This window comes from Miniopterus schreibersii (genome assembly GCF_964146895.1).
Source record: "Miniopterus schreibersii genome assembly, chromosome: 8".
Lineage (NCBI taxonomy): Eukaryota > Metazoa > Chordata > Mammalia > Chiroptera > Miniopteridae > Miniopterus > Miniopterus schreibersii.
Window position 1 is genome coordinate 9,824,200 of NC_138109.1, and position 17,363 is coordinate 9,841,562.

At 57.0% G+C, this 17,363-nt stretch overlaps 1 protein-coding gene across 4 annotated transcripts in view; it reads left to right on the top strand.

Annotated features, from left to right (window-relative positions):
- The window catches only part of HSPG2 (heparan sulfate proteoglycan 2), a 96,879-nt gene extending 79,844 nt beyond the window's left edge, over positions 1-17,035 (top strand). For all 4 annotated transcript variants that reach the window (XM_081145383.1, XM_081145384.1, XM_081145385.1 and 1 more), the window contains 32 exons: positions 45-186; positions 524-675; positions 1,053-1,194; positions 1,309-1,449; positions 1,777-1,911; positions 2,157-2,338; positions 2,829-3,024; positions 3,263-3,442; positions 3,749-4,009; positions 5,072-5,276; positions 5,813-5,910; positions 6,325-6,591; positions 7,264-7,373; positions 7,544-7,691; positions 7,772-7,888; positions 8,548-8,659; positions 9,387-9,531; positions 9,618-9,717; positions 9,861-9,970; positions 10,096-10,204; positions 10,783-10,881; positions 11,250-11,471; positions 11,760-12,004; positions 12,362-12,533; positions 12,631-12,753; positions 12,859-12,915; positions 14,628-14,703; positions 14,811-14,889; positions 15,035-15,105; positions 15,278-15,361; positions 15,697-15,800; positions 15,918-17,035. In XM_081145383.1, the coding sequence (XP_081001509.1) occupies positions 45-186; positions 524-675; positions 1,053-1,194; positions 1,309-1,449; positions 1,777-1,911; positions 2,157-2,338; positions 2,829-3,024; positions 3,263-3,442; positions 3,749-4,009; positions 5,072-5,276; positions 5,813-5,910; positions 6,325-6,591; positions 7,264-7,373; positions 7,544-7,691; positions 7,772-7,888; positions 8,548-8,659; positions 9,387-9,531; positions 9,618-9,717; positions 9,861-9,970; positions 10,096-10,204; positions 10,783-10,881; positions 11,250-11,471; positions 11,760-12,004; positions 12,362-12,533; positions 12,631-12,753; positions 12,859-12,915; positions 14,628-14,703; positions 14,811-14,889; positions 15,035-15,105; positions 15,278-15,361; positions 15,697-15,800; positions 15,918-16,090 (4,557 nt within the window). In that variant the 3' untranslated portion in view covers positions 16,091-17,035. The remainder of the gene's footprint in view (positions 1-44; positions 187-523; positions 676-1,052; positions 1,195-1,308; positions 1,450-1,776; positions 1,912-2,156; positions 2,339-2,828; positions 3,025-3,262; positions 3,443-3,748; positions 4,010-5,071; positions 5,277-5,812; positions 5,911-6,324; positions 6,592-7,263; positions 7,374-7,543; positions 7,692-7,771; positions 7,889-8,547; positions 8,660-9,386; positions 9,532-9,617; positions 9,718-9,860; positions 9,971-10,095; positions 10,205-10,782; positions 10,882-11,249; positions 11,472-11,759; positions 12,005-12,361; positions 12,534-12,630; positions 12,754-12,858; positions 12,916-14,627; positions 14,704-14,810; positions 14,890-15,034; positions 15,106-15,277; positions 15,362-15,696; positions 15,801-15,917) is intronic.
- Positions 17,036-17,363: the final 328 nt, after the last annotated feature.

Genomic DNA, 17,363 nt, shown 5'->3' on the forward strand with positions numbered 1-17,363 from the left:
GGCCCCCAGCTCATTCTCCCCACTCTTACCCCAACCTTGGCCAGGTCCACGGACCCCTGCTGAGGCTGAACCACGTGTCCCCAGCTGACTCTGGCGAGTACTCATGTCAAGTGACCAGCAACTCAGATACCCTGGAGGCTTCTGTCCTGGTCACAATTGAGGCCTCCAGCCCAGGCCCCATTCCTGGTGAGTGATGGGAACAGTGGGTGGTGCTGGGCACTGGCTTGTCAGGGGCCCTTTCTGGCCTTGCTCCTCCCTCCTCTCCCAGCAGGGTCTGGAGCTCGGCTCCATGCAGGTCCTCCAGGTGTTCCCCCAACCACCAGGGTCTAGCGCCGAGTCCCACCATGGCATCTTGGCCCCCAGGGAATAGAGACCCTTCTTTGGTCAATGGTGCCCAGCCATGTCAGCCACTCTCAAGCCACTGCACCTCCAGGAGGACCAGTTGGCATTCACTGCCCCACCATAGGTCCCTGCCTTCACCCCCAGGAGCCTTGTCTTTCTTACCCACCCATTGTACCCACAGCCCCAGGACTGGCCCAGCCCATCTACATTGAGGCCTCCTCCTCCCACGTGGCTGAAGGACAGACCCTGGACCTGAACTGTGTGGTTCCCGGGCAGGCCCATGCCCAGGTCACATGGTACAAGCGCGGGGGCAGCCTCCCCGCCCAGCACCAGGTACAGGGGCCAGGATGGGGTGGTTCCAGGCAGGCAGGGTTTGACCTGCAATTGCCTTCTGCACCCCAAACCTCATGCAAACCCCAGCCTGCTTGGGGACCCCAGGGAAGAAAATTCTTTTGGGGGAAGAGTTCACCAGCCTGGGAGTCGAGACACCCAGTTTTTCTCCTGGCTCTGCGGCTGAACTGTTTCCTGAGCCAGTTTCCTCTGTAGAGTGGGTGGGTTGGATGTGTAGGATTCTGTGAATGATGCTCATCTATCAGCTGGAGCCCTGAGCTCCGAGACCCAAGGGAGAACTCTTGGGCACTGGAATGGCCAGGCCTAGGGACTTGGCCAAGTGCTTTGGCCTGATGGCTGCCCCATCCTTGCTCCAACAGACCCACGGCTCCCAGCTACGGCTCCACCACATCTCCCCTGCCGATTCCGGCGAGTACGTGTGCCGCGTAGTTGGTGGTTCAGGCCCCGAGCGGGAGGCCTCCTTCACAGTCACTGTCCCACCTAGTGCGGGCTCCTCCTACCGTGAGTGTGGCAGATGCCATGGGCAGGGGAGGGAGGAGAGACTCTGGGGCTGAGGCAGAGGGGTTGAGCCAACCCAGCCCTGCTGAGCCGCCCTCTGCACCTCTCATCCCCCAGGCCTTAATAGCCCTGTCATCTCCATCGACCCACCCAGCAGCACAGTGCAGCAGGGCCAGGATGCCAGCTTCAAGTGCCTCATCCACGATGGGGCAGCCCCCATAACCCTTGAGTGGAAGACTCGGAACCAAGAGCTAGAGGGTGAGCTGGTGGGGTGGGTGGGGCTGGAGGCAGGTATGAATGCATAGTGATCACCACTGGGGGACAGGCAGAGGCTGAGGATGGCACCAAACTCACAGTGTGACCCTGTAAGGCCCTTCCCCTCTGGGGCCTCAGTGTCCTCATCTGGATGGTAAAGGGGACTGGACCCAGGAGTCTGCAAGGACTCTTTCATGTGCCATCTGTGACCCTGTGAGCTGACCACCCAAGCTGGAGGGATCAGGGGCGTGGGCAGAGGTATACCTGCTGGCAGCACCAAGGCATGGGACACCCTCACTGACCATACCCTCCCCAATGCCAACCCCACAGACAACGTCCATATCAGCCCCAATGGCTCCATCATCACCATTGTGGGCACCCGGCCCAGCAACCACGGTGCCTACCGCTGCGTGGCCTCCAATGCCTACGGCGTGGCCCAGAGCGTTGTGAACCTCAGTGTGCACGGTGAGAGGCGCCAACCCCACGGGCTCTGCCTCCCTGTTTCCAGCCCCGATTCCAAGCTCAGAACCTCTAGGTTTAAATCCTGCTTCTGCCACTGCCTCCCTCTTGGGCATTCTGAACCTTGGTTTCCGCATTTGTGCAGTGGGGAGACAAGTACCTACCTGGTAGTTACTGAGAATGAAATCCTGACAGTGAGCATGACCAGCAGAGCCCTGCATGTATATCAGCTGTGTTATTCCTCTGGACAGGGCCCCCTACGGTGTCTGTGCTGCCCGAGGGTCCTGTGCGAGTGAAAGTGGGAAAGGCCATCACCCTGGAATGTGTCAGCGCTGGGGAGCCCCGCTCCTCTGCTCGCTGGACCCGGATCGGGACCCCCACCAACTTGGACCAGCAGAAGTTTGGGTTCGTGGACAGCCACACGGTGCTACAGGTAAGGCGTGGCTTCTCCTGGCAGAGGCCAGAGCAGTTTTATCTCTGGATCTAAGGCCCAGTCAGGGCCCATCCTTGAGCAGATGCTTGGAGGGAAGAATGCTGGATGGCGGACGGGTGATGAATGGATGGAGAGAGAAGGGAGGAAGGGGATAGGTAGATGGTGCGTAGACTCAAAGATGGGCGGGAAGAAGGAAGGAAAGTGGAAGAAAGGAGAGAAGAAAATAGGTGGGAAGATATGGGGTGAATGGGTGGGGAGGTGGGTAGATGGGTGAGTATATGGATGGATAGATAGGTGGGCGGTTTGATGGGTGAGTGGATAGATGGACTAATGGGATGTCTTGAGTGTTTGCTCTCAAGCAGCCAGTCAAATAGGAAAGCTAAAAACAAAGGGAAGGGTAGAGGAAAGAGGTAAAGCCAAGGCAGAGCTGGGGCTGATGCCAAGGTCCCCTCTCAGTGTGCACATGACCATCCTCCTTGCTTTCTTCCAGATTTCGTCAGCTAAACCATCAGATGCGGGTACCTATGTGTGCCTAGCTCAGAATGCACTGGGCACAGCACAGAAGCGGGTGGAGGTGATTGTGGACACGGGCAACATGACCCCAGGGGCCCCACAGGTCCAGGTTGAAGAAGTTGAGTTGACTGTGGAAGCTGGACACACGGCCACCCTGCGCTGCTCAGCCACAGGTATGGACAGGGGCTGGCACACAGGGCAGGCAGAGCAGTGGTGCCCTGGGGCTTGAATTTTAGATGCAAGAAATCTGAAGATGGTGTCATGCTGCTTCATCTCCCAGTGATTGCTGAGGTGCCCACTTAGTGCCCCCCCCATGAAGGGGCGAGATCACCCAGGTCCCTTCCTCACCATCCCTACTCCCAGCTGATCCCTGAGGCAGCCCAGTGACCTCCACCATCTTCTACTCCACAGGCAGTCCCATGCCCACCATCCACTGGTCTAAGCTGCGCTCCCCACTGCCCTGGCAGCACAAGCTGGAAGGTGACACACTGATCATCCCCCGGGTAGCCCAGCAGGACTCGGGCCAGTACATCTGCAATGCCACTAGCCCTGCTGGACATGCTGAAGCCACCATCCTCCTGCATGTGGAGAGTAAGGCCCTCATCCGCCCTCCTTGGGCCACCCTGTGTGTACTGGATGCAGGTCTCAGCCCCCGCATCCCCAGGCTACACCCTGGACAGAACCCTAGGAACCCCACCCAGAAGGTCCCGTGCACCTCAGGCCCCCAGAGCATCCCCTAGCCTAAAGCCCACGTTCCCTCCCGGGACCTTTGACCCCCTCATCCCTAGTCCTTGGGGCTTATCATTCAGTTTCCTTGGTCCTTTGAACTAGTCTCCTGCTCTCATCCTGATCTCTGTTCTCACCCCTTACCCCCACCTCTATGTCCCCTTACCCCAGGCCCACCGTATGCCACCACAGTCCCGGAACACACCTCAGTGAGGGCAGGGGAGACGGTGCAGCTGCAGTGCCTGGCTCATGGGACACCCCCACTCACCTTCCAGTGGAGCCGCGTGGGTGGCAGCCTCCCTAGGAGGGTGACGGCCAGGAACGAGGTGCTGCACTTTGAGTCTGTGGCCCCTGAGGACTCAGGCCGCTACCGCTGTCAGGTCACCAACAAGGTGGGCTCGGCTGAGGCCTTCACCCTGGTGCATGTTCAAGGTGAGCAACCAGCTCAGGCTGGGCAACAGGGGTCAGCTTTCCTCCAGGCCCTTTACTCACCCAGCAACTGGGACCTGGGGACTCCCACTTAGGACACAAAGACCTCCCTCCATTACCCCACCTGGAAATCCTTCCTTTTTCCCCTGTTCTCCAAGGCTTGAAGCAGGCCCGCCTCCTCCAGGAAGACTCCCATCACTGAGTTCTCAGCACCTCTAGCTCTCATGGCTGTATCTCTCCCTTGGCATTGACCTCACACTGCCAAGCGCTTTTTACATAAGTCCTCTAGACTTCACCTGCCAGACTAAGGATGCTTAGGGCAGGGCCTGGATACAGTCATTTCAGCGGCCCTGGGCTTGTCCACCAAAGGACCCAGAAAGGGCTCAGTAAAAGCTGGACAGTGCTGACAATGCATGTGCCACAGGGCAGCACCCACCCCTGGCATGCCCAGGGTTCAGTGGATCTCCAAAGAATCCAATCTCCATGGTCTCCTCCATCAATTACACAAGACCAAATGAGTGCTGTTGGCCCCAAATTCTAGAAGTGGAAAAGCATGTAGCCCATTGGTCAACAACCTGGGCTACAAAGGAGCCTGGATTCAGTGGGCAGCTTGGTCACTTGACAGTGGGAAGACATGGCCAAGTTGTCTCACACCTCAGTTTCTTTGCCTGTAAAGTGGGGAGCCCACATAGGCTGACTTAGAAAGATACACATACGGGAAGCCCGTGGCACACAGTAGGCACTTAGTAAATGGTGGTAATATATATCTGCACCCACCCCATCTATCCCCTGCAGGAGGACATGTAGGTGCTTCCCCATGGCCATGGATCCTCCTAGGTTAGACAAGAGCTTGTGGAAGCACAGTGCCCCACAGGCTCTCATATGTGTTGATTGAATGACTGCATGAGTGAGCAAATGAATGAATCTGCCAATGAAAGGTCTTTTTTTCTCTGGTCAGAGAAGCTACCAGGAGAAGAACATTCCCTAAATATTAGGATCAGGGCTCCCTGGGTCCTGGGATCACACAAATCCATATCCACACAGAACCTCATACTTGTCCCGCAGGCCACTCCGGCTCTCTCCCTGCCACCGCCATCCCAGCAGGATCCACACCCACTGTCCAGGTCACGCCTCAGCTGGAAACCAAGAGCATAGGGGCCAGTGTGGAGTTCCACTGTGCTGTGCCTAATGACCAAGACACCCAGCTCCGTTGGGTCAAGGAAGGGGGTCAGCTGCCTTCTGGCCACAGTGTGCAGGATGGGGTGCTCCGGTGAGTGGAGATGGGGGCAGGACCGAACTTGGGCACCCTAGCCCAAGGTGTACAGTGGGGCTATTAGAATATCTGCCCTCTTGGGGCTCCACATGAAACAGTGTCCTTGGACAAGTCACTTCATGTCTCTTAACCTCAGTGTTCTCAGCTGTATAGTGGGTTATATGAGACCAAAATTATCTAAAGCACTTAACACAGTGTTTAGCACATGGAAGGCCTTTAGTAAATAGTGGCCCATATTTGTTTTATTGTACAGAGGAAAGAGAACGGGCTCTGTGGCTAGATATAGACACGTGACCCAGATCTCAGCTCTGCTACTTGATAACTTTTATCTTGAGTCTAGACCATAAGGTGTTAGTCTACAATGAGTGTGGTGACACCCACCCTGCCTGCCAGCCTACCTACCTCACATGGTTACTGGGCTATGAAGTTGGCACCATGTGCTGATCTCTGATGGCTTTGAACTCCCATGCAATTGCAAAGCATTCTCATCAATTGTTTTTATTCACTGATGACTTATTATTTTTTCTTTACAGAATCCAGAACTTGGACCAGAGCTGCCAAGGGACATATATTTGCCAGGCCTATGGACCATGGGGACATGCCCAGGCCAGTGCCCAGCTAGTTGTCCAAGGTAAGATGGTAGCACCAGGCCTCTGCCAAGAGCAGGGGACAGAGATGTGGGGCACACGAACCATGTTCCCCAGGAAGCCCCTTAAATGTATATGAATAAAGAGAATGACCTGATAGTATATTGCTTGTGTCTAGCATAGAGTAAGGGGCGTGACAGATATTGCAAGGGAAGGAGGAAGAAGGGGTGTGGGTGGAGTGGGTGCTCAGACGAACCAATGAAGAATGGCAGTAGACACACAAGTGAGTAAAGGAATAAAGAAAAGAGCAAGCTAGTGAGTGTGTTAGTGAGTGAGTGCATGAAAAAGGGAATGAAGGAATAAATGAATGCCTGGGGCCCAGTGCTCACTTTTTCCCACATCCTCAGGCAAGGCCTACAGCAGGTTGGCTTCATGCTGCCTTTGCCTCCTCCCCCCAGCCCTGCCCTCAGTGCTCATCAACATCCGGACCTCCGTGCAGACTGTGGTGGTTGGCCATGCTGTGGAGTTCGAGTGCCTGGCCATGGGTGACCCCAAGCCTCAAGTGACATGGAGCAAAGTTGGAGGACGACTGCGGCCTGGCATCATGCAGAGCGGAAGCATTGTCAGGATTGCCCATGTGGAGCTGGCCGATGCCGGACAGTATCGCTGCACCGCTACCAACGCTGCCGGCACCACCCAGTCCCATGTGCTGCTGCTGGTGCAAGGTGAAGGCTGGCAGGGACCTCTGCAGGGGTTGGGGAGCATGGCAGGGGCTTCCCATGCTGCCATCTCCTGCCTTGCCTGCTTTACTCTTCCTTTCCACTCTCTTGGGAATTTTTAGTTTTGTGTATTTAAGGGGCAGGTGTCATAATAGTGGTGGCAGCAGGGATAAAAGTGAGTGTTCCTCTGGGGCAGGCTGGAACTTGTGGGAAAAGGCTACACCAAGGGGCATCAAGACGAAAACGGATATGTAGTCCTTACCTACTGGAGCACCTGCTCTAGTGAGGGAGACCTACAGCCCAATCTGAGGGTGGAGACATGTAAACACCAAACAGACACAACGGAGAATAAAACAAGGGCCGTGGATGCAGGGCAGGCACAAAGCTGTGCTTTTTTCAAAGTCATTTCCTTTTCACCCCAAACTGTATGCTCTGTCCCCTAACTTCCTGACCCACACTTCCCTAGTACCTACCTCTTCTCAGGTCCCCAAAGGGCTGCACCATTTTCTTAGCAGGTGCGTTAAAGAGTCTTGGGCTGTGGAGTCAAATGGACCTGGCTCTGTCCGCTTCCACCTGTGCAACCAGGACTGAACAAGTCAGGGCATAGGCTGGGCGGCTGGGCTCACAAATGGTTGCTGTCATCAGACTGATGGTCTTTGTCTCCTTCCTCCCTCTTAGCCTTGCCTCAGATCTCAACACCCCCAGAGGTCCGTGTGCCTGCTGGTTCTGCAGCCACCTTCCCCTGCATGGCCTCTGGCTACCCTACTCCTGATATCAGTTGGAGCAAGGTAAAATGCCTGGCAGGGGACCAGTGGACATGCCTGAGTGCCCCCAGGACCTGGCCCAGACTTGGCACAGAGTACTCAGGATTTGAGGGTGGGCCTGAGGAAGACATGGGAGACAGACCCTATGGAGGTGCAGGCTAAGGCCAGGGTCCAAAGTGTGGGTGTGTTTGCAGCTGGATGGTAACCTGCCACCCAACAGCCGTGTGGAGAACAACATGCTGCTGTTGCCCTCAGTTCAACCCCAGGATGCAGGCACCTACGTCTGCACTGCTACTAACCGCCAGGGCAAGGTCAAAGCCTTTGCCAATCTGCAGGTACCAGGTAAGACAGTACCCCCTGGGGACAGCAGTGCCCTGCCCACTGCCTGGTGGGCATCGTCTCTAACTGTGCTCTGCCCACAGAGCGGGTGGTGCCCTACTTCACACAGACCCCCCACTCCTTCCTGCCGCTGCCCACCATCAAGGATGCCTACAGGAAGTTTGAGATCAAGATCACCTTCCGGCCTGACTCAGCTGATGGTGAGCAGGAGAGAAGCTGATTTGGGGGGCCTGGGGTGGGATATCTCCTGGTGTAACTGCCATCATGGTATGAGCCCTGGCAGCCCCCAGTCCTCCTCACCTTCCTGTCCCAGTACACCCAGGCCTGCCGGGCCTCCCCTCTGGGCCTTCTCTCACGCCTCCTCTCTTTTCCATCCCCACCTCTGAGACATCTCCCATCTGAGCCTCCTCATGGTCCCTCTGCCATTGGTGCATCGACACCCAGGCCTCCTGTCCCATCTTCCTATTCTTACCTCCACTCTGTCTTCCCTCCTTCCACCTCTCACCCTTTCCTCTCTCTCTCTCTCATCTGTCTCCTCCCACCTCTTGCGGGGCTCTGACTTGCACTGTCCAGGCCTCCTCCTCTACTCGGGTGAGTGTCTGCCTCCATCACCTCGCTCAGGTAGATCCTACAGTGTGAGTGAAGCCACATCAGTGTCTCTCTAGGAGCTGTGAGCAAGGCCTTCTATTTAGGGCACCATCCTGAGGTAGTGGGAAGGCTCTGGCTGTGTGGGGTGTGCCAGAGGGAGGGACCGCTGCTAGAGTGGAGGGCTCACCAGCTTGGGTGGTTCATTCTTGGGCTGGGCAGACAGGGAGCCCGCAGCTGGCGGGGAGGCCCTTACACAGCTGTGCCCGCCCAGGGATGCTGCTGTACAACGGGCAGAAGCGGATCCCAGGCAGCCGCACCAATCTGGCCAACAGGCTGCCCGACTTCATCTCCTTTGGCCTCGTGGGTGGAAGGCCCGAGTTCCGGTGAGAACCTCACCCTCTCCATTTACAGGGGAGGGAGTTGGGGGACTAGACTGCAGGGCTTTGGTCAGACATACACCACTCTGGGCTGAGTTGTACATGGAGGTTCTGGAGGCAGGGGATGTGGCCGTTACCCTCGGTAACCACCGGGTCTGCTGGAATAGGCACAGTATGCCAGCCAGGTGGAGGAGGAAGCAGCCTGAGACTAGCACAGAAGAATTTCAGTGATGCTAAGTGTGTCCTTAGGTGGTGGGACTGCTGCAGTCCAGGATTCATTCATTCATTCATTTAACAGTTATTTGCTGAACACCTGCTATGTATGTGCCAGGCACTGATACAAGGATAAACAAAGCAGATCAAGTTCTGGCCTTTGTGGGAATGTATATTCTAGTTGGGGAAGACCAGCCATAAAGAAGGGAAGAAACAAGGTTGATCTCAGAGGAACAGTGAGGCCAGGTGCCAGGCTGCAAGGCCCTGGAACCAGAGGCAATTAGAAACCCGGGGGCTGCTCTGGATAAGCTCCCAGGGAAGGGGTGTGGGGAAAAGAGAAGAGCTAGGGAAGGTGCAGTGATGGGGCAAGCTGGGGGTGGGTAATGGGGTGGGAGGACAAGGCAGGGACAGGACTGCAGGGAATGGTGATGTCAATTTGCCCAGGCTGGACCCCCTGCCCAGCCCTTCTTACAAACCAGACATCCATTTTCTCCTGCCCTGGCCCTGCCCCGTGGAGCAGGTTTGACGCAGGCTCAGGCATGGCCACCATCCGCCACCCCACACCACTGGCGCTGGGCCAGTTCCACACCGTGACCCTGCTGCGCAGCCTCACCCAGGGCTCCCTGATTGTGGGCAGTCTGGCCCCAGTCAACGGGACTTCCCAGGTGAGATCCAACCCATCCCCCTATTCCGAGCCCCCGCCCTACCTCCACTCAGCTTGTCTGCCATTCCTGACCTTTCCACTCCCCAGGGCAAGTTCCAGGGCCTGGACCTGAATGAGGAGCTCTACCTGGGCGGCTACCCTGACTATGGTGCCATCCCCAAAGCGGGGCTGAGCAGCGGCTTCATAGGTGAGCCCCCTCCCCATCTCCAGCCCTGGCCAGGCCTTACCTGGCTGGCAGGCAGAGCCCATGGGAGCCTGCAGAGTATGGTTGGGGCTGGGCCAGCCTCCCAGCACCCCCATATTTGCTTATCCACCTGCCCACCCCTCCAGGCTGTGTCCGGGAGCTACGAATCCAGGGTGAAGAGATTGTCTTCCACGACCTCAACCTCACAGCACATGGCATCTCCCACTGCCCCACCTGTCGGGAGCAGCCTTGCCAGGTAACCCCACACTTCACATGCCACCTGGCTGCCCCTGGCCACTGCCCTCAGCTGTAGCAGGGCCCTGTGGGTAGTGGGGGAGGGCCAGAGTGTTCTCGGCCTGACTTCCGGGGGCTGCCTTACAGAATGGGGGCTGGTGCCAGGACTCGGAGAGCAGCAGCTACGTATGCATCTGCCCGGCTGGCTTCACCGGGAGCCGCTGTGAGCACTCCCAGGCCCTGCATTGCCACCCAGGTGCGTGCCCACCCCTCCTGATCACTGTCACCCCTGGGTACTTGCCTGTGCCCCTTCATATCTGCCTATACCCCAACTGCTAACTGTACTTACCACATGCTGTCACTCCTACCCTAGTACTCACCCCTCCTCCTAGATGCTGACTTTCATCACTGCCACCCTAATACTCACTCTGCCTCCCATCTCTGCTACCCAAGTGCTCGCCCCCCATTACTGATTCCCTGGTACTCATACACCCCAATCACTGCAATCCAGGTATCTACCATCTTCCCATCTATTACCAAGGCACTCACCCCATTACCTGCTACCCAGGCACTCATCACCCTCATACTATTGTCCAGGTCCAGCCTTTCAAGAACACCATGGACACACAGAGTCACCCATTCCCTTCCCCCCGTGCTGTCCCCCTGCCCAGCCTCCTCTGGCCCCACCCTTGCCTAATCCATTCCCCCTCCTCAGTCTGGCCAAGCCCTAGATAGCCAAGGACCCTGGGGTGCAATAGGTAGGCCTTTGGCATCAGGACCACACCTTCCCTTGGGTCACCTCAATGTCCTCTTCATGGCCTGTATGTCCCCCAGAGGCCTGTGGGCCCGACGCTACCTGTGTGAACCGGCCTGATGGTCGAGGCTACACCTGCCGCTGCCACCTGGGCCGCTCCGGGCCCAGGTGTGAGGAAGGTGAGTGGAGCCCAGCCTGAGACCCCCCCAGGGATCCCAGTAAGAATGGGGGAAGCTAGGCAGGGGCCCTCTGAGGCCATGCTGGACCCTAGGATGGTAAAATTATACCAGAGCCAGAGGGCCTCAAAGTCACCTGGCCAAGCTTCTGCCCAGCTTGAATCCCTTGCACGAGAGCCCCCAGAAGGGTTGTCCATCTTATTGGAGATACTCCCAGCCTGGTCTGCAGTGCCAGGTGGGCCAGGTGTTTCTGTGCAGCTACAGCGGTTGCCTCTGGGACTAGGGAGTGAGGTGGGCAGGGTGAGGCTAATTGGACCCCTCCTGGGACTCTGGTATCCCCACTGCCCCTGGCTGAGCCGTGGCTGCTGCAGGTGTGACCGTGACCACCCCATCCATGTCTGGCACTGGCTCCTATCTGGTGCTGCCCGCCCTCACCAACACACACCACGAGCTACGCCTGGACATTGAGTTCAAGCCACTGGCACCCAACGGAATCCTGCTGTTCAGCGGAGGGAAACGCGAGCCTGTGGAAGACTTTGTGTCCCTGGCAATGGCTGGTGGTCACCTGGAGTTCCGCTACGAGTTAGGGTCAGGTGAGTACCAGACACCAAGTGCAGATGGGCTCTTGGTGCCAAGCTCTGTGCCCCCCCTGGCTGCCTGTGCCCTGAGGCTCAGAGGCATAAGTTCAGAAGTCAGCCAGTTGAAGTCCCTGTTCCTTCATGTTTGTCCTCTCTGTGTGTGACTTTAGTCACGTCCCTAGACCTCTCAGGTTCCTCGTGGAACACCAGGAGGCTGAAAGTTCCCTATTTACTCAAGTCCCTGTGTGGGGTGGGGCAGGGCAGGGGTCATCCTTGTGTCAACCCTCCCCTGCATCCTTCTAGGGCTGGCTGTTCTGCGGAGCACAGAGCCACTGGCCCTGGGCCGCTGGCACCGTGTGTCTGCCGAGCGCCTCAACAAGGACGGCCGTCTTCTGGTGAACAGCGGGCGCCCTGTGCTGCGCTCCTCACCAGGCAAGAGCCAAGGCCTCAACCTGCACACCCTCCTCTACCTCGGTGGCGTGGAGCCCTCTGTGCAGCTGTCCCCAGCCACCAACATGAGCACTCCCTTCCGTGGCTGCATTGGCGAGGTGAGCAGCTTCCAGAGAACTAATGGGGAGGGGAGGGGTGAAAACCAGGCCCCTCCACCTGCAGGTAGCTGAAGGCCCCTGGGACCAGAAACTTCACCTCTGAGCCTCAGTTTTCTCCTCTGTAAGATGGGGGTAATTGCTCCTAATTTGAAGGGTTGCGCTGACGATTGACTGTACTGATGGACGTTGGTGGTGCACAGTAGATGCTCCTGCTCATCCCTTCCCTACCCTACAGTCCCGTGACCGCTCCAGTTCCAGCTTGGGTTCCCAGCTACCTCCCCTGCATTCTGTCTGCTGGTACACCGATGCCTCTGCCTCCTGTGTGGCTTGAGTGCTTCAGTGTCCCTATGCCCACAGGTGTCAGTGAATGGAAAGCGGCTAGACCTCACCTACAGCTTCCTGGGCAGTCGGGGCGTCGGACAGTGCTATGACAGCTCCCCGTGTGAGCGCCAGCCTTGCCAGAACGGCGCCACGTGCTTTCCTGCTGGCGAGTATGAGTTTCAGTGCCTATGTCGAGACGGCTTCAAAGGTGTGTGAGCCTACCCAGGCCCAGGGGAGGGGGAGGGGTGCAGGGTGGTCATCAGCAACTTCAGCCCATGCCCACTCACCTCCGCCATGGCCTACAGGAGACCTCTGCGAGCATGAGGAGAACCCCTGCCAGCTCCGTGAGCCCTGTCTGCATGGGGGCACCTGCCAGGGCACCCGCTGCCTCTGTCCCCCCGGCTTCTCTGGCCCACGCTGCGAACAAGGTAACTGCCCTGGCTTTTCTCCCATCTCTTTTTTGGAGCCCTGGGGCTGGACAGAGTACCCATGGGTGTCTGTGCCCACTGGCTGGACCCTGCCTTTCTCCATAGGCTCTGGACATGGCACAATGGAGTCCGAGTGGCATCTTGAAGGCAGTGGGGGCAATGGTACGTATTTGCTGGGCCAGCCAGAGAAGCTGAGAGGGCTTTTCCCCTCCCTGACTTCAAGTCTCTCAGCCCCCCTTGTCCCATTACCCCCACACCTTTAATTCTGGCAGAACAGGTCCATGTGAGAGGCTCACTGGGCACAAATAGACAGAATAAAGAAGAGCCAAGCCACACAGAGCTGGGTCCTACTGTCTACTACCCGCTAGGTGACCTTGGGCAGGCCCTTCTACCACTCTGACCTCAGTTTCTTCCTCCACATTCATGCATTCTGTCAACAAACATCCATTGTCCATCCTTGTCCTGGGGGCAGTAAATATAAGATGAATAAGGGAGGATCCTTGTTCTCAAGGATTCCGCAATCTGTTTAAAAGCAGTAGTAATGCTTAAAAATTAATGTTTATTGAACATTCACAGGCACTGTGCTAACTGCTTTATAGATGTTATCTTCGTAGTCATCACTAATGTAATAGGAGAGGTAGTAGTGTGATGGGTAAGAGCATAGCCTCTGAAGGCAGCCCTGCCATTAGTAGCTGTGTAACTGTGAGTGAGTCATTTAACCTCTCTGTGCCTCAGTTTCCCCATGTATACAATGGAGAGAAGTAACATCCTTCCACAAGGCTTTGGATAAAATTTTGCGTGAGAGTAAAATTATTTAATGTATTTAAAGTGCTTGGAACAGTGTCTGGTTCAGAGTGGGTGTATGTTAGCTTTTGTTAATATCACATGTAAGTCATAGGATTATTATAAGGATCCAGTTAAACGAAATTATGTTTATAGCTGGATGTGAACTCCCTGCACAGTGATTGGCATATAGTAGGTACGTGGTAAATGTTATCTGCTCTCATCATTTGGTAGAGGGTGGCAAAGTGTCCCCAACCCTTGTAGCTGCTGGCCTGTGGGATAGGTCTGAGCAGGTAGGGCTGGGGATGTTGGAGCCGCACACAGTACGGACGCTAAAGCCAGAAGGTCCAGGTTGCCATCCAGACTTTCTGCTTCCTGGGCAAGTTACTCACCCCAGAGCCTGTCTTCCTATGTGGAAGATGGAAGGAACACAAAGGTTATGAACCTTTCAGGTGCCATGGACTTAGGTGACCAACTGTCCCAGTTTCCTCAGGGCTGAAGGGTTCCTTGGGATGCGGGACTTTCAAAGCTAAAACCAGGGCAAGGACTTAGCAAGTGGGGATGGTTGCTCACCCTACCTGGACCTACTGACTGCTTAAAAAAAAGCATAGGAAACCAATCATACTGAAATAAGATTATCAAAGTGTTTTAAATGTTCTCAATTGTATCCTATGTGCTTCTTTATTGACACATTAAACAACAAGATCTAGTGCTGGTCCTAACAGCTAACAGAACTTCAGTAAGTGTAAGCAATGTTTTGAGATATCTGCAGCTACTGTAATCCGTAAAGGAAATCTATCAGTGAGAAAGTCACAGGTCCTGCTGCTACTCCTTTAGTTTGTTGCCTACATGCATAATTAAAGAAACTGCTAAATTTCAGTGAGATGAGAGTGAACATAGAGCCATAATGTTTTCTCATCCAAGTTCACAGGCGCCTGAATTCTGTCCGCAGCCCCTTGAGACGCAGGGACCGCAGGTTCAGAGCCCTCTGGTCGTACATGTCGGGGTGGAGGTGGGGCCAGGGGAACCAATGCCAGATGGATACTCTGAGCAGGTGAGCACCTGCCTTACATTCCCCTTTTCTCCTGCAGATGCTCCAGGACAGTATGGAGCCTATTTCGACGATGGTGGCTTCCTAGCCCTCCCCAGCTACGTCTTCTCCAGGAGGTGAGATGGGTGTTGGGAGAGCCTGTGAGCCCCGGGAGATGACAGGTTGCAGGGAGGGGAATGGGAATCTGGGACTCACCTGCTCCCCCCCCCACCCCCCACCCCAGCCTGCCCAGGGTGCCTGAGACCATCCAGCTGGAAGTTCGGACCAGCACAGCCAGTGGCCTCCTGCTCTGGCAGGGCATGGTGAGTGTGGGTGTCCAGCTGGGATCTTAGTGTTCCCAGCCCTCTGATGACCAGGGCAGTGGGAAAGAAAAAGGTGAGGCCACAACCATCAGGGGCCTCAGCTTTCCAGGCTGGGGATCCCAGAGACCCTGTGCTTCCCTGGCAGGAGGTGGGAGAGGCAGGCCAAGGGAAGGACTTCATCAGTCTCGGGCTTCAGGATGGGCACCTTGTCTTCAGGTGGGTCCTCTCCCTTCCCTGGCCCCTTTCATCCCCTCAGTGGCTTCCCCCCTGGTCAACCCCATGGCTCCTCCCACAAGAAGCTGCAGCTCCCAGTGCCCCAGTGACACCTCTCCCACCCTCCCTCCTGTCCTGCCCCACCTCACACCTTCCTGGGCCTGTGTGACCACAGCTACCAGCTGGGCAGTGGGGAGGCCCGCCTGGTCTCTGAGGACCCCATCAATGACGGCGAGTGGCATCGGGTGACGGCGCTGCGGTAAGGGAGCCCACCCTGGCACTAGGACGAGGGGCCCCCACGATGCTTGGGGAGGCAGGCAATGGGCTCTGGGGAGACAACTTGAAGCCGGGGTCGGGGAGAGCCAAGCACAGGCTTCAGGGCAGGACAGAATTCCATGGGGGGGCGGGTAAGTACCTAGGGGTGGATGATACTTGGGTGGGTGCTAGGAAGCCGGGGGGGGGGGGGCAGATCTCTCATCCAGTGGGGAAGGATGGACTCGGGGAGTCTTTGTGGAGAAGGGAAGGGATTCGTCTTGGGTCAGGGAGCATGCAGAATTGGTGGTGAAGGCCCTGACCCAGTTCTACCCACCACAGAGAGGGCCGGAGAGGTTCCATCCAGGTGGATGGTGAGGAGCTGGTCAGCGGCCAGTCCCCAGGCCCGAATGTGGCGGTCAATACCAAGGGCAGCATCTACATCGGTAAGTCCTGGGCTCAGACCTCGGCACAAGAATGGGGCTCCCACAGAGCTACAGCACATGCCTTCCTGTCCTTTGGGCCCCTGGAGCTGACAGATCTTGTCCTCTCCCCTCCCACAGGCGGAGCCCCCAACGTGGCCACACGGACCGGGGGCAGGTTCTCCTCGGGCATCACGGGCTGTGTCCGGAACCTGGTGCTGCACTCTGCTGGCCCTGGCGCCCCTCCCCCACAGCCACTGGACCTGCAGCACAGCGCCCAGGCGGGGGCCAACACGCGTCCCTGCCCCTCGTAGGCAGCTGCCTGCCCACAAGGACTCCTGGGCAGCACCCCAGCCCCACAACATCGAGTCTATTATTATTAATATTATTATTATGAATATTTTGTAAGAAACTGAGGCGATGCCACGCTTTGCTGCTACTGCCCTGGGCTGGACTGGAGGGTAGACATGCCACCTCGCAGACAACACACCTGGGCAAAGCTGCAGGCTGGGGAACAGGGCAGGCTGGATGGAAGCAGGTGCCTCAGAAGGGCAGGCATGGTGGCTGAGTGGCCTCAGATGTGCCCCCACCAGCAGAGCCTCCATGCCAGAGGTAGGCCGCCCGTTTCTACAGCCCTCGGGCAGCCCTTGTCCCAACCTCAGCGTACAGCCTGGGTCCTCACCAGCCACTAGGAGCAAAGGGCGTCGCAATGGCTTTTGCCACCCTCGCCTGGGTAGCAAAAGCTCTTTAGTGCCAACTGTGGAGCAAAAGGCAGCTCACCATTGGACAGGCAGCCCCCACCCGTTAGCCCCTGTCCCAGCCCCCCTCCACCTTCACCTCTGCCTGCCCAGCTGGTCTGCATTCCCCCACCCAACACCTAGCCCAGAGCCCCTGCCTTCAGGGGCTACAAGGGAAACCACCCCAGCTCTTACCAGGAGCTGCTAAAGGCAGAGCCCAGCACTGAGAGAGTCTCTGCCACACCCCCCACTGATCTGGAAGTGAAGGCCCCAGAGGCATGAGGGGATAAGGGTGTCAGTGGTTGGAAAGAGCTAGTGCCTTGGTTGGGGGAAGCGAGGACTCATTACAGCGAGACAGGAAGGGGCCATGACAGCCCTGCCCCACCTGGGAACCTGAGGGCCCAACTGGGGGCAAGCACCCTCCGCACCAGCAACCCCCAGATGTTGGGTTTCTGTGTCCAGAAGGGACCCTCCTGTGGTCTTTGTCTTGATCTTTCTTAATAAATGGTGCTATCCCCGCCAGGGCAGTCCCCTGTGTCTTTGACAAGGGCTTGATTGTGGAACCTGAGGGCGGGGCAAAGGGCAGGTGAGGTCTGGGGGGGAATCAAGGCAGCTTCGAGTGAATGAGGCCCCTGCTCCCTGCCCTGGGCATGGAGGTCCAGCACAGTGCCAGCCACCACGCAAGGTACAGGGCCAGTTACCTCCTGTGGCCCTCCCCACAATCCTGTGAGGCAGAGAACATCCCACTTTCCAGTGGAGCAGACTGAGTCTCAGAGGGTTATGTGACCTGCCCAAGGTCAGACAGCCCTCTGGGGGATGGGGACAGAACCCAAGGTCTATCTGACCCCAG